Source organism: Cnephaeus nilssonii (assembly GCF_951640355.1).
Source record: "Cnephaeus nilssonii genome assembly, chromosome: 2".
Classification (NCBI taxonomy): domain Eukaryota; kingdom Metazoa; phylum Chordata; class Mammalia; order Chiroptera; family Vespertilionidae; genus Cnephaeus; species Cnephaeus nilssonii.
Genome location: NC_137073.1, coordinates 35,541,531 through 35,554,039, shown reverse-complemented (window position 1 = coordinate 35,554,039; position 12,509 = coordinate 35,541,531). Strand labels below are relative to the sequence as shown.

The 12,509-nt window shown below is 55.4% G+C and overlaps 1 protein-coding gene across 1 annotated transcript; it reads right to left on the bottom strand.

The window, feature by feature from the left end:
• Positions 1 to 4,920: 4,920 nt before the first annotated feature.
• Positions 4,921 to 9,856, bottom strand: NAT16 (N-acetyltransferase 16 (putative)). The gene is given in 8 exon segments (XM_079789666.1): positions 4,921 to 5,330; positions 5,644 to 6,672; positions 6,777 to 6,855; positions 7,009 to 7,504; positions 8,468 to 8,587; positions 8,591 to 8,664; positions 8,716 to 8,828; positions 9,410 to 9,856. Coding segments are annotated over 7 exon segments (1,659 nt in total). The 5' UTR covers positions 9,412 to 9,856; the 3' UTR covers positions 4,921 to 5,330; positions 5,644 to 5,897.
• Positions 9,857 to 12,509: the final 2,653 nt, after the last annotated feature.

The following is a 12,509-nucleotide window of genomic DNA, read 5'->3' as shown; positions in this document are numbered from 1 at the left end:
GGCGGGCGCCTAGAGGCGGGAGGATGCCCAACGATTGGAGGAAGCGGTGTTCTCCCGGCCTGCGACTGCGCACTAGGGTCCTCGGCTGAAGGGGCGTGCGCTAGTGGAGCACCGGGGAAAAGAATGAATGAATGAATGAATGAATGAAATGTCGAGGCGGGCGGGGTTGGGGGCTATGAATGAATGAAGGAGGGACAAGGAGAAAAGGATGAATGAATGAATGGAAAGGTGGATGCAGAGACACTGTAAGACAGGAGGGTGGGTTTTACCTAACAATTTGCAGCGGCGGGAGCCCGCATCGCGAAATGGATGGGGCACTCCCAGGTCTGACAGGGCACCAGTAAGAAATCCATGCTGGGGAGGGGGAGGATAAGGAATCCAAAGCGGGGCAGGTAGGGGCAGTCTCCCCATCCTCCGATCTCAGGGTCCATGGGGAACACGCCCAAGGACGGCGTGAACCTGAGAAAGGAGATGTGCGGGCGCTGTATGCGGATCCGCGGTGCGGGGTGCCGGCCCTGGGCCGGGGCAGATGGGTGGATCTTGCGGTTTTGGTAATCCTACCGAAAAGGGTCCAAGTTGGAAGAGAAGGAAAAGATTGAGGATGTGTGTGGCTCTGTCGTGTCTGTACATTGTCGGTGCGTGTCTGAAGAAAAAGGTGTGTCTGTCCAGTTGACTCTGTAGCGAATGTTGGCGCCTCTGCTGTGCCACCTTTCAGCCCACCACTCCCCATCCCCCTTCAGTTTCTTTTCCTCCTGCTCCTTCTCCCCCCCCACCACCACCACCACCACCACCAAAGGACGTTTGGAGGGCAAGAGCAAACCAGGTGGGGAGGGGGTTGCGCAGGTGGGGAGCGGTGGCTCAACTCCAGCTCCCTCCATTGCTTGAAGGGAAGGTTGAAACACGTAGCGGGAGGTGGGGGTGGGCATGCAACGTCAGAGAACGCCCCTTACTGCAACCCGACCCCTCGACCGTGTCTCCGGCCAGAAGGGCTGGGGCTGGGGGCATGGACCGCTAGAGGTTCCGGGGGGTTGGGGGCGATGACGCACAGATTGCGCAAAGAGAATCTATCGGCAAGCCGGGTCCAGTGAAGGGAGACCAGCCGTGGGCGGGGGTGGAGGGGGGACGGAAATGGGGAGGGGGCAGGGGAGAGAGGAGGGAGCCAAGGGGAGCCGCCAGTGCAGGAATGAAGGGGAGGGAGGGGGGCTTCGGTGCAGGCAGAGAGCTGTGCGGAGGCGTGGGCAGTGAAAGGGGGGAGTTACAATGACACACACCAGACACACAAGAACTGCAGGCACAGGGGTACCATGGGCACACACAGGGCTCACATTGTCAGAGCCAGTCCTCAACCCCCTCCTCATCTCTTCCTAGCACTCCTCCTCTCTCTCTCTCTCTCTCTCTCTCTCTCTCTCTCTCACACACACACACACACACACACACACACACACACACACAATCACTCACGTGTTTTCCCTCTATAGCCAACAGTGGCTTCTCGGTTCCATCAGTGGCTCCACTTTCCCAGAAGAAAGCCCATCAGCTCTGCGAGGAAAGAGGTGGGGAGGAGGAGAGAGAGGAAAGAGAGAAGACAGCAGGAGAGGGAAGAAGGAAGGAGGGAATCTGGAAAAGGTAGAAGGAACAGGCAAAAGGAAGAAAAAACACTGAAAGCCAAGGTGACTGCGGAGATGCCAAGGAAAGAAGGGAGAGGAGGGGGTAACAGACCCCACAGCAGTACTTCACCCCCACACAACACATCTAGGATCTCCTGCTGCCCTTGTGCCCTCCTCATTCTTCCTTTCCCTCCCCATCTCCCTCTTTTCCCCGTGTGGTTACTGAGACCATTGGAATGGGGAGGGGGTCACATTACCTTCCCGAGGAGGATGAATCAGAGAGAGATGGCTCAGACATCTGGAGAGGGGGAGGGGAAGCCATCCAAGAGCCAGGCAAAGCGGGGGAGCCACGGAGGAGACTGTGAGGCTGATGGGGCTAAGCGACTAAGTGTGAGGGGAGATAGGCACCTAGAGAAACTGTGTTACTGTGGGCTCATGTATGTGGACATGCACCTACGTGTGTATGTACATGTGTGTATATGTGTACAGAGATTAGTGAAATATATGGGAGAAAAGAAAAAGAAAGGGGGTTGGGAGGGGCAAGAGTGGTCGTGTTCCGATTTAAATATGTAGTCTTTTCCAGTGTGTGTGGTTGTGTTTTTGCCTGTTTCCAGGTATCTGTGTGTGAATGGGTGTGGGTTCTGATCCCTTCTGCCAGTATACCTGTGTAGTTAAGAGTCTTGAGTCTGGGTATCTGCTGGGTCTGGAACGTGTGCCTGGGTTGGTGCGTCAATAATGTGTGTGTGTGTGTGTGTGTGTGTGTGTGTGTGTGTGTGTACACGTATGTCTTTTGCAGTTCTCTGGGTCCTTCCATGTCTGTTGGTATATGTTAGAGGTTATGTGGACTTCTATGTGCTCTTTCCTGCCCCTTCCCCACATTCACCTTTTCTCTAGATTTCTATGCCATAAAGCCTCAGAATCCAAGCCACTCAAGTTCGAGCCACTCAAGTCTCAGAATCGAGCCACTCAAGTCTGCAGCCCTCAAGTTCAGGTCCTTGCCCCTGTTTGCAAAGTGTTCCTCCATTCTTCCCCAACTCCCCACGCCTCCTTTTCTCTACTCTAGCCCAGAAGAACATCTCAGAAATTAGCATCCCAAGAGTCTCAGCCATCTTGGGGTGAGAGAGGTGGCAAGAAGGTGGGAGCCCCAGGCACCAATGGCAATAGGCTGGGTGATTCCGCAATCTGGTTCTTGATCCCTCTTATCTGGGTCTGTTTCTGCCTCTCTCCTTCCCAGTTCCCTACCTGGGCAGTTTATGCATGCACACTCTACCTCTCGAAGATGTACTGTGTTCTTCATACCTTGCTGCCTTTAGGGGTTTCTGAGGAAGAAGCTGGATTGGGGACAGGTTCCTGGGATCCGGGAAAGAGGGAGATGACAAGAAAGGAAGAGAAATGGAGAGAGAGCTGGGAAAGGCAAAGCTGAGATGGGGATCTGGAGGGGATGCCTGGTGTTTGCTCTGAGTTGTTTGTACAAATACATCTCTCTTTGCCTTTGTTTCTGAATCGCTCACTCTCCAGTAGCGTAAGAGAAGATGGGGTCCAGCAGAGTAATGATTCAGGCTAAAGCTTTGGAAAACCAGGAGAGGGGAGCATTGGGTCTTTCCCCTGAGAAAGTTTGGGAGAGAAAAAGAGCAAGGGCTAGTCCCCTTCCCCTTTCCTCCTATGCCCCTCCCCCCCATACCTCCAGGTTCCTCCTCCTTCTCTTCCTTTCCCCCAACCGGTGACTCACCTCTGCAGGCTTTCATTGCGTCAGCCATGGGGGCGGGGGGGGGGGGGAGGCAGGGCGGGGGAACTTTATGAGAAGGGCAGGGGTCTCCACTTTGGAGGGAAAGAAGATGCTGAGGCACCCCCCCCCCCCTGAAAATGGCCCCATTAGAATGCATTATTGCCCTATCGTCTGCCACCCCAGTTGAGTAGGGTGGGGAGTCCTGGGAAGGGGAATGGGAGAGGGCTGGGGGCCACTGACAGGTCTGGGAATTATAATAGGAAGGGGTTGCTCACCCTAATTTTCATTCCCCTGGTCCCATTCCCTCATACTCCCACCCACTCCTGAGTGGGGGAAGGGAGACCCAGGAAGCCGGGGGTGGGGGGTGGGGGAGGGCAAAGCCGCAGAGATGAGTCACCAAGAAAGGGAGAGAAAGAGACAGAGATGAGGAGAGACACAAAGAGAGACAACTACTGGAGAGACCGAGAAAGAAAAACACACACGCCATGAAGAAAGATGATACCCACAAACTAACAAGAAAAAGGAAATTGTTTGCTTCCATAATCCTGAGTCAGCCTCCTCCAACACCCACCTGTCATACACACACACACACACACACACACACACACACACCACTATCATTCAGAGTTACATTGACATTCTGAGACACACCCATTTACACAAACACAATGTCACACCTAGCCTAGAAGACCCATGCTGAAGAAGTGACAGGGTAATGGAGATTCGCGTTGAGAGCCTTCATTCTTCTTACACGGGATGGTGGAAGGGGGTAAAAACTCTGAAGATATGTGACTTCAAAAACCCAAGATGCGGACCAGGGACTCGGAGGCTACGCCTTGCACACACGACGACGCACACACACAGTTCCCTGCCTCCCCATCCTCAGCACATAGCAACATATCATGCATCGTCCTCATCAAAGACACTTGGAGTACCTGATTCTGGGGTACACCAGCCACGATGTCCCGAACACACCTCACCCAGACACCCTCTTACTCGTACACACATGTACAGAAACGCAGACACACAAAGACGCCCATGGACACACTCACACGGACGGAAACCACCTTGCGCTGCCTCGCCCGCGTCCGCACACGTCCTGGCGCCCCCGCGTGTTACTTTTTGGGATTGCAGTCATCACCACCCCGAGGTCGGCTCCGCGGGAAGCGGCGGCTCCACCTTCGGCTTGGTGCCCACCCAGGAATGGAGAAAGCAAGCGAAAGAGTCGAGAGCTGGGAGTTAGACGCCTGGAGGCTGGATCGTAAGGCTGAGGGAGGCTGGTCCTGGATGCCAAGGGGAACTTGGAGGAAGAGCCCATAGAATTTGGACAGCAGCCTACAGCCAGGTCAGGGGCCCGGTCTAATCAGGGCCCCACGCCACTGCTCACCTTTCTGCTTCTTGGTTGGAGTGGGGGCAGGCAAGGGCTAGCTCCCCTCGGGGAAGTCATTAGCCCATTGCCACAGGGCTAAGATCCTAATACAGGGGAAGGGGGAAGGTAATGGGTGTCATGACGCGCCCCCGCCACACACACACACACTGAGAAGTAAAACAAACACAGGGTGGACTAAGAATCCATTTTTATTGCAACACAGCCTTGGTTGAAGCGACAGGGAGAGTAGCAGCAGGTCAGGCACAGGAGGCAGAGGAGGGCAGCGGCAAAGCCGGGAGTGGGACGGTGTGAAGCAGCGCTGCTCCTCTGCCCACCGCCCACCTCCTGGCGCCCATGTCTTGGATCCCATCCCAGTGAACCCTGTGCTCACTGTCAATGTGTCCTTGGCAGCGGCTCATTGTCCCAACAAGTAGTTTCAAGCTATCACCGTCAAAGAAGGAGGCTTTGGGCCTGGGACACCTGGCTTCTCATCCCTGCGAGGAGGCTCCCGGCTACTGCGAGGGACTGGCAAGTCACTTGGATCTTCCTGGGTCTCTGTTTCCTCCCTCTGCAGCAGACGTGAGGATGCAGTGTAGAAGACAGTGCTGTGCAAATACAGTTGTTACTACTTGCATTTATTTATTTATTTTAAATATATTTTTTATTGGTTTCAGAGAGGAAGGGAGAGGGAGAGAGAGAAACATCAATGATGAGAGAGAATCATTGATTGGCTGCCTCCTGCATGCCCCCCACTGGGGATCGAGCCCACAACCCAGGCATGTGCCCTTGACCGGAATCGAACCCGGGACCCTTCAGTCCACAGGCTGACGCTCTATCCACTGAGCCAAACCAGCCAGGGCACTCCTTGCATTTAAATAGAAGACTGTCGAAGTCCAAAAGGTGTAAAGGAACTAGAGAAAGGGAGGAGTGTCCAGAAATACCTGGAGGTGGGTTCCAGTCTCACTAGGAGGCAGCCTCATACTGGCTGGGGGACTTGCCCTCCACTACACCAAATTCTCCAGCCTGAACCCCCTGGTTCTGCCACTGGTTGCCGGCATTAGGAGGGGGCCTGTGAAATATCAACATGGTGCAAAATTGGAGGAAACCCCAGTTATAGGGTGCAAGCTCAAACAGGTGCATCCCCAGAGGGTAAACAGGGGTCCAAAGCAGGGGGAGCATTATAAATCTATTTCATTTACTGGGTCTCTTTCCGTATTGCACACAGGGTGGGTGATAAAGAGATAATGGGGAAAAGGAGGTAAGTGTCTGGGAGGTCCAGGGAGGAGGAAGGTGGGGGTACAGAGAAAAGGGAGAGGACACTGATCCAGAGGCACAGGGCAGTGAGGGGAGAACGGGCAAGCTCTGAGGGCTTGAGGCAGCTGCGCTTCTGGGGAGGTACTGTCAGAGGGGAGAAGCCAGGAAGGACAGAGTTCACTCCCAGACTAGGACAGGAAAAAGCTCCGAAGCCTATGACGGAACAGGTTCTTTGCCCAGGAAGGGGAAAAGGTGGACAATAGCAGTGCAAGGGGCTCCACCAAACTGGGTGGTTCTGATCTGGCAGTGGGCAACAGAGAGGTAAGGGGGAAGGAAAGAGGGACCCGCAGTAGGAAAGGATAGGGGGCATGGGAGGGGACAGAGCTTGCAAATGAGGGCAGGGCTTTTTGGGGGTCTGGGAAAGGGGGCGGCATCTTCTCCAGATAGTAGGGACTTCACCGGTGGCCTCCAGCAAGTACTGCTCCGTGTAACCTTGGACCAGCTGGAGCCCCAAGCCAACCTGGCAGATATAAGCCAGCTGTGACCACAATTGGGGCGCCAGGAAGAGCTGGCACATGCCGTTGACGCCTGCGATGCTTGCCATATCGCCACCTGCTTTTGAGAGTGCCAGAGGCCCGCAGCGCCACCTGCCAGAAGCACGGATGTGCTGATCGGACCAAAAGGATGCCCTGCGGGGGACACAAGTGAGCACGGGGCTGGCGGTGGGAGAACTGGCCAGCCGGTGGGGCCTCGGCCTCTCGGCATCTTCACTCCCACATTCACACCCACGGGCTCCCGCTTGAGCCCCACAGGGGCACACATCGTGCGGTGCAGGGTGAAGCGGAATATGTGAAAGCCTGGGTCCCCCGGGGATAGCGAGGACGAACCAGGGGCAAAACCTGTGAATAGGAGAGGTGAAGTCGGTGTGGAATGTCCAGGGAACTGGGGGTGTGGGCCCTGGAGTCTCTGAGAGAGGTGGAAGTGAGGCAGCAGATCAGCTGGTAGGATGGGGGAAGCGGGGGGGCGGGGAGGGGAGATAAAGGCTCAGAAGTTTGGGTTCCTGAAGGGAGACAGGATGGATGCATGGGAGTCAGGGTCACCAAAGTCTAGGCTCCTGAGCTCTTCGGTCTCCAGAAGTAAGGACCGACGGTTGGCAGCTGGGAGTCGGGAGCTGTTTGACTTCCCCTTGGCAAAAGGGTCTGGGTAAAGACTGGGAGTCCCAGGGCAGGGCTCCCACTCGGTAGAACCGGCAGAGAAAGAACACGGGTGACTGGCTGAGCCTGGGGGAAGACGCCCAGCCCCTTTGTCCTTCTCACCTGCTTGGTGTTTAGGAGGTATTTCTTCAGCTCCTGGGGTGTGTGTGGGGGGGTCCCGCTGGTCGTCCCTGGAAGGCTGTGCCACCTTGACCCCTGAGCGCTGCCGCCGGCCCAGCTGCGAGCAGAAGCGCGGCCGCAGGCAGGCCACGCCCTGACCGCGCTCCCAGGGCGCCAGGCGCAGCCCCTCCACCAGCGCTGTCTTCTTCGCATCGATCAAGTGCACCGACTCCCCAGGCCGTTAGGGGGCCCCTTCCCTGCCTCTGCCACTTGGGCTCACAGGGCTCGCCTCTTCCCACACGCTGAGCGCTCCTTCATCATTGCTCTGGGCGCCAGGCCAGACCTGGTACCTGTCCAGGGAGCTCTCCTCAGTACTTGGGTCTGATTCCAGACCTGGCAGTAACGCTCACTGCTGACTGGGCGGGCCGCTTCCACCTCTAGAGACGCGGCAGCTCCGGGTGCAAACGGGTCCCAGACCACTCGCCACGCCCCCTTTCGCTGGCTCTACCCCCAGGAGATTGCCACGCCCCGGTTACCTACCACGCCCCTTTCCTATCAGCTTCTCCCGGAGCCCATCTCTGAACTGGTTCTGCTCACTCACGTAACCAGGCTTCTTTGTGTGAGAGGTCAGTCTACTTAGGGCTCCTGGCCCCACTCTACCTGCTCCCATTCCCAGCCTACCCCCACCCCACTAGCTGCCCTCTTTTTGTGCTCCTGTCCCCAGAAACTCCTCAAACAAATCCTCAAATACCAAAGCTCTCACCAGTCCCTCTATTATTCTTTTTTTTTTTTTTAATATTTTATTGATTTCAGAGAAGGAGAGGGAGAGAGATAGAAACATCAATGATGAGAGAATCATTGATCGGCCATCTCCTGCATGCCCCACATTGGGGATTGAGCCTGCAACCTGGGCATGTGCCCTGACCATGGAATCGAACCGTGACTTCCTGGTTCGTAGGTCAATGCTCAACCACTGAGCCAGCTGGGCTCCTCCACTATTCTTGAGTTCTACGTGTCCCCTACCCCACCCTCACTGGCTAGGGATCTGAATACCCTACTCTTTGATTGCAAAGCCTACTCGATACCCTCAGCAATCTGACAAGGGCTGAGGGAGAGAGGCTGCTTCCTCTCCTTCCTAAGATTCGGACACCCAAACATGGCTTCACCCCTTTTCACCGAGGCACTGCTCGGTTCTCACTACTTCCCTGGTGTGCTTGGCCAGCACCACCGTGAGGTTGGGGTCCTGGAGCCAGATGTGGGAGCAGCTGGGAAGATAGCCAAGGCCCCCCGAGATGGCCAGCACTTCCTCAAACTCCGGTTATATGGCCACCACGAGGTCCAACTGCTCAGTCTCAGTCTCGGGCCCAGATCCTGGCCTGGGCTTGGCCCCAAGAACTTGGCCCCCAGAGGTTCCTTCTCAGCCTCCATCCCTAACCTAGACTTGACTTAGTCCTGGCCTCCTGTGGCAGGTGTTCTGAGAGGCATCTGGCTCAGCCTCATTTTCAGGCTTAGGGACCTCTGAGGTGGCTACACGGCAGCCAGCTTCCAGCTTCATTAACCTGCAGAAAGAGAGAACCCAGCATTGGGGTCAGAGTCCGCTGTTTCCACATCTGGCCTCCTCTATACAAATAGTCCCCACAGCCCCTTGCTACACAAACACTGCTTCTCCTCCTCTCTCCACACAGACCTTCCCGGGAATAGAGGGCCTCCAGTTCCCCCCTCACACCAGCTCCAAGAAGTCTTAATCCTATCCTGCTCTACCCAACCAGGATGTGTCTTAACACTCACAAACTCAGGGCCCTGTGAGCTCCCCAGAGACTAGCCCCTGACCTCCTCCATCCCCTGTCAGCCCCAGTACTCAAGGGAAAGAAGGAGGGTATAAATAATGGAGGGACACTCCTCAAGCACCCTACTACCTCTCTATAAGGGCAACATGAGAAAAAAAAATCCCATAATCTCCACTCCCTCTCCAGGACAGTTTCCAGGGAAAGTGGAGGATTCAACTCCCACCATCTTTTTACCATTGTCACTTATCATTCCAGGGCAAAGGGAGGGAGATGTAGACCCCAGATACACACACACACACACACACACACACACACATATTGCTGCCCCAGTTCCCTCCACACCCGACACTCACATTCAAACATAAACCAAGGGAGTGGACACATGGAGAGCTCCATTAGAAAATTTCAAGCCATTCCTTCCAGGCTCAGCAAAACCACCTTTTCCTTCTTCCTTGAGTATACGCCCTCCTTAGGGAGACTTGGCTCCACTCCAGTATGCGGTGATCATCTTCAAAAGGGTTCTGTTGTGGCTCCAGCAAACTAAATGTCCACCAAGATCACCCATGTCCCTTCCCCATTTTCCTTCCCTCCAAAGATAGAATCCCTTCTCTTCTCTCTCCTCCCTTTTCCTCCTTTTAAAATTTGTTCCTGTAATCTTTGCCCCATCTCCCACACAGGACTTTCCCTGCCCTTGCCATTCATCAAAGTCTCCTTTTTGGGTCAGTTCCCTGTGGATCTGGCACCTGTTTGGCCTCTGTTTTTTCTCTTTTCCCTGCCTAGAGACAGGGCCAAAAAGAGAGGCCCTCCCCAAGTCATGAGGACTATTTCCAGATCTCCTTCCTCCAGACTGATCAAATCCCCCTCCTCTCTCTTTCCAGCCAATTATAATACTCCCCGCCTCACACAACCTGCATCTCATTAACCAACATCCTAGGGGACAACTACTTTGTGGAGAGTGATATTGGCTTGGTTGGATTTAAAAACAAAAACAAAAACACAAACAAGAACATTACCAAGGCTTGGGAGAGGCACCAAGGGGTGGGTTAGGGGTGATTTTAGCTTCCATACCATAAACAAAACTTATGTGAACACAGAGCGCTTGCTACACAAACAAGATTCAAAACATGACCACCATCTCCCTCTTTCTTTTCAATCTGATGCTGATGCCTAAGGCTCTTCCAGGTAAGAGAGTTCAGAGGCACAGGCTCAGAGGCTCGTAGAGCCCCAACTAGGGTCATTAGAGACCACCAAGTTCAAACTATTCCTTTCACATTGAGGAAATCGAGGCCCAAGACTGTAAGTTTTTCTGGCTTCCAGGCCAGTGAGGGAGGCAGGAAAAAAAAACACATAACCTTTTAATGTGTGTGTGTGTGTCTCTAAACCTAGTCTGAAGAGCAAAGATAGGAATCACTGGGTCCTTGACTGGAATCAGAGGTCCCAAATGCTAAGGGCTGAGCTGACTCAGAATCAGAGATGGGATTGTAGGAGGAACCCCACTGCTTTCCCTCCCACTGTCAGCAATTTCTAGGCCAACAACAAGCATCAGACTCCTTGCATCAGGCTCTGGGGATGATGGTTAACTTGAGCAGGTTATCCTGCATCTCCAGGCAACCTCACCAGCTGTCCATGGGTCCCTGGAAAATGCAAGCTGGTAAGTGAGGAGTAACATCAGCAATTCCCCCCCCCCCCCGCCCTGCTCCTAAGGGGGCCAGAATGTGAGCAACTTGTAAACTGGAACACATCCAATAGATCTAAGACTTTAGGCTTTTCTTTCCCTCCCTTGCTTTCAAGATGAGACTATTTCCAATGGTGTCTCTGCATCTCCGACTAGGTTGTTTGTAAGGGGAAGGGGTGGGGTAGTTCCCAGGGTCACAAGGAAGAAAGAAAGGCTTGCCAATTCATCACCCATCTTTTCTTTCAGGGCACTCCTCTATTCCTATTCCCCTTTTTGGAGACACAAAGATTCCAAGGTCCTTAAACCTTGAAGGAGGTGGGTGCCGGGGAAAAAATAGGTTAGGGGTTCCAGGCCAAGCCAAAGCTGCCAGCCAGCTCTATAATCCTTGCTCCACTTTCTGATCACTTCCCACCCTCCAGTATGATACCCTCAAACCCACTCCTTGAACTTTAATTCCCAGAAAGTGTCTAGGCAGAGGCAGCCCTGTGCTTCCCAGGGCACTGTGGGAAATGTAGTTCAGGCATCTCTTGGGGTAGCATTTCCCTTGCCATCCATATCCCCACATCCTTGCATCTGTTCTTTCATTCTCATAAATATGAATGGTCAATCTGGGGAGAAGGAGATGATTGAAGTAATCACTGGGCAAGCTGGGAGCGCCCCCATCCCATTGCCCCCCCCCCCCCACCGCCCCCCAAATACTGATGCCCTAGAAGTCCCAGCTTTTGGGAACTGGAAGAGGCAGGAGAGGGAGCAGAGAGGCGGAGACAAAGAGAGGGCAGCTACACAAAGCGCCCCAAGATGCGAGGAGCGCAAAAAGGACTAGAACGGGGGCAGAAAGGAGACAAAGGCAGACAGGAGATTCGGCGGAGAGAGGATGGGAGAGGGGAGCGGGAGGAGGCATGGATACCGAATCACAGACATGACACCTCATGACTCAGGGCTCCGCTGACGCCAAAAAAGTTCTAGCACAGCACCCCCTACCCAGGAAGCCTATAAATAGAAAGCATCGTGACACACCCCCTTCTCCCGGTGGTGTGGTGGGGGGCGGGGCCAAGAGAGGAAAAAGCCAGAAAAGAGGCTGGAAGAGCACAGAGACCTGGAGAAGAGGCGGGGGAGGGAGGATGAAGTGGGGCAGAGGCGGCGGATGAGGAAGGGGGTGCCTCCGGGGGCCTCGACCGCGGGAGACGTGTCCCTCGGCCCCTTAGAGGAGTTGGGGTGGGGAAAGCAGACTGGAGAGCGATCACAAGGAAGCTGTCTAACCTGGCAGGGGTCCGTCCCCCGAGGCAGCAGACTCTGGGGACAGGTGGGACCGAAATGACGACGGGGCGGAGGAGGGCTGATGGGATGGCGCGTCCGAGCACCGGAGTGCGGGGCGGTCCCGGTGGTCTGGTCAGGGGGTGGGCGGGGCCTGGCCCGGGGGGCGCCGCGGCTTTCTCCCTTGGGGGACGGCGGCCCCCATTCGGTGGAGGAGGCCAGCCCCCTCAAGTCCCGCGGCCCCCCTACCTCTCCGGAGCCGGGACCAGGATGCTGAGAAGCGGAGCGGGATGGCCGCGCAGACAGCGAACGGTGCCGCCAAGGGGTCACTTCGGAGCCCCGAGGCTCAAATTCGGGTGACGCGCGGGAACCGCGAGGGTCCGGACTCGGGGAGCTCGAATGCAAAAGTGCGGCTCGCGGGCGCCGGCGCCCAGCGGTTTGGGTTCGGGCGGTGCGCGTGGCTCCCGCGGCGACGCTCGGCGGGGCCCGGGCTGGCGACTCGGAGGGGCGGAGACCCCAGCGAG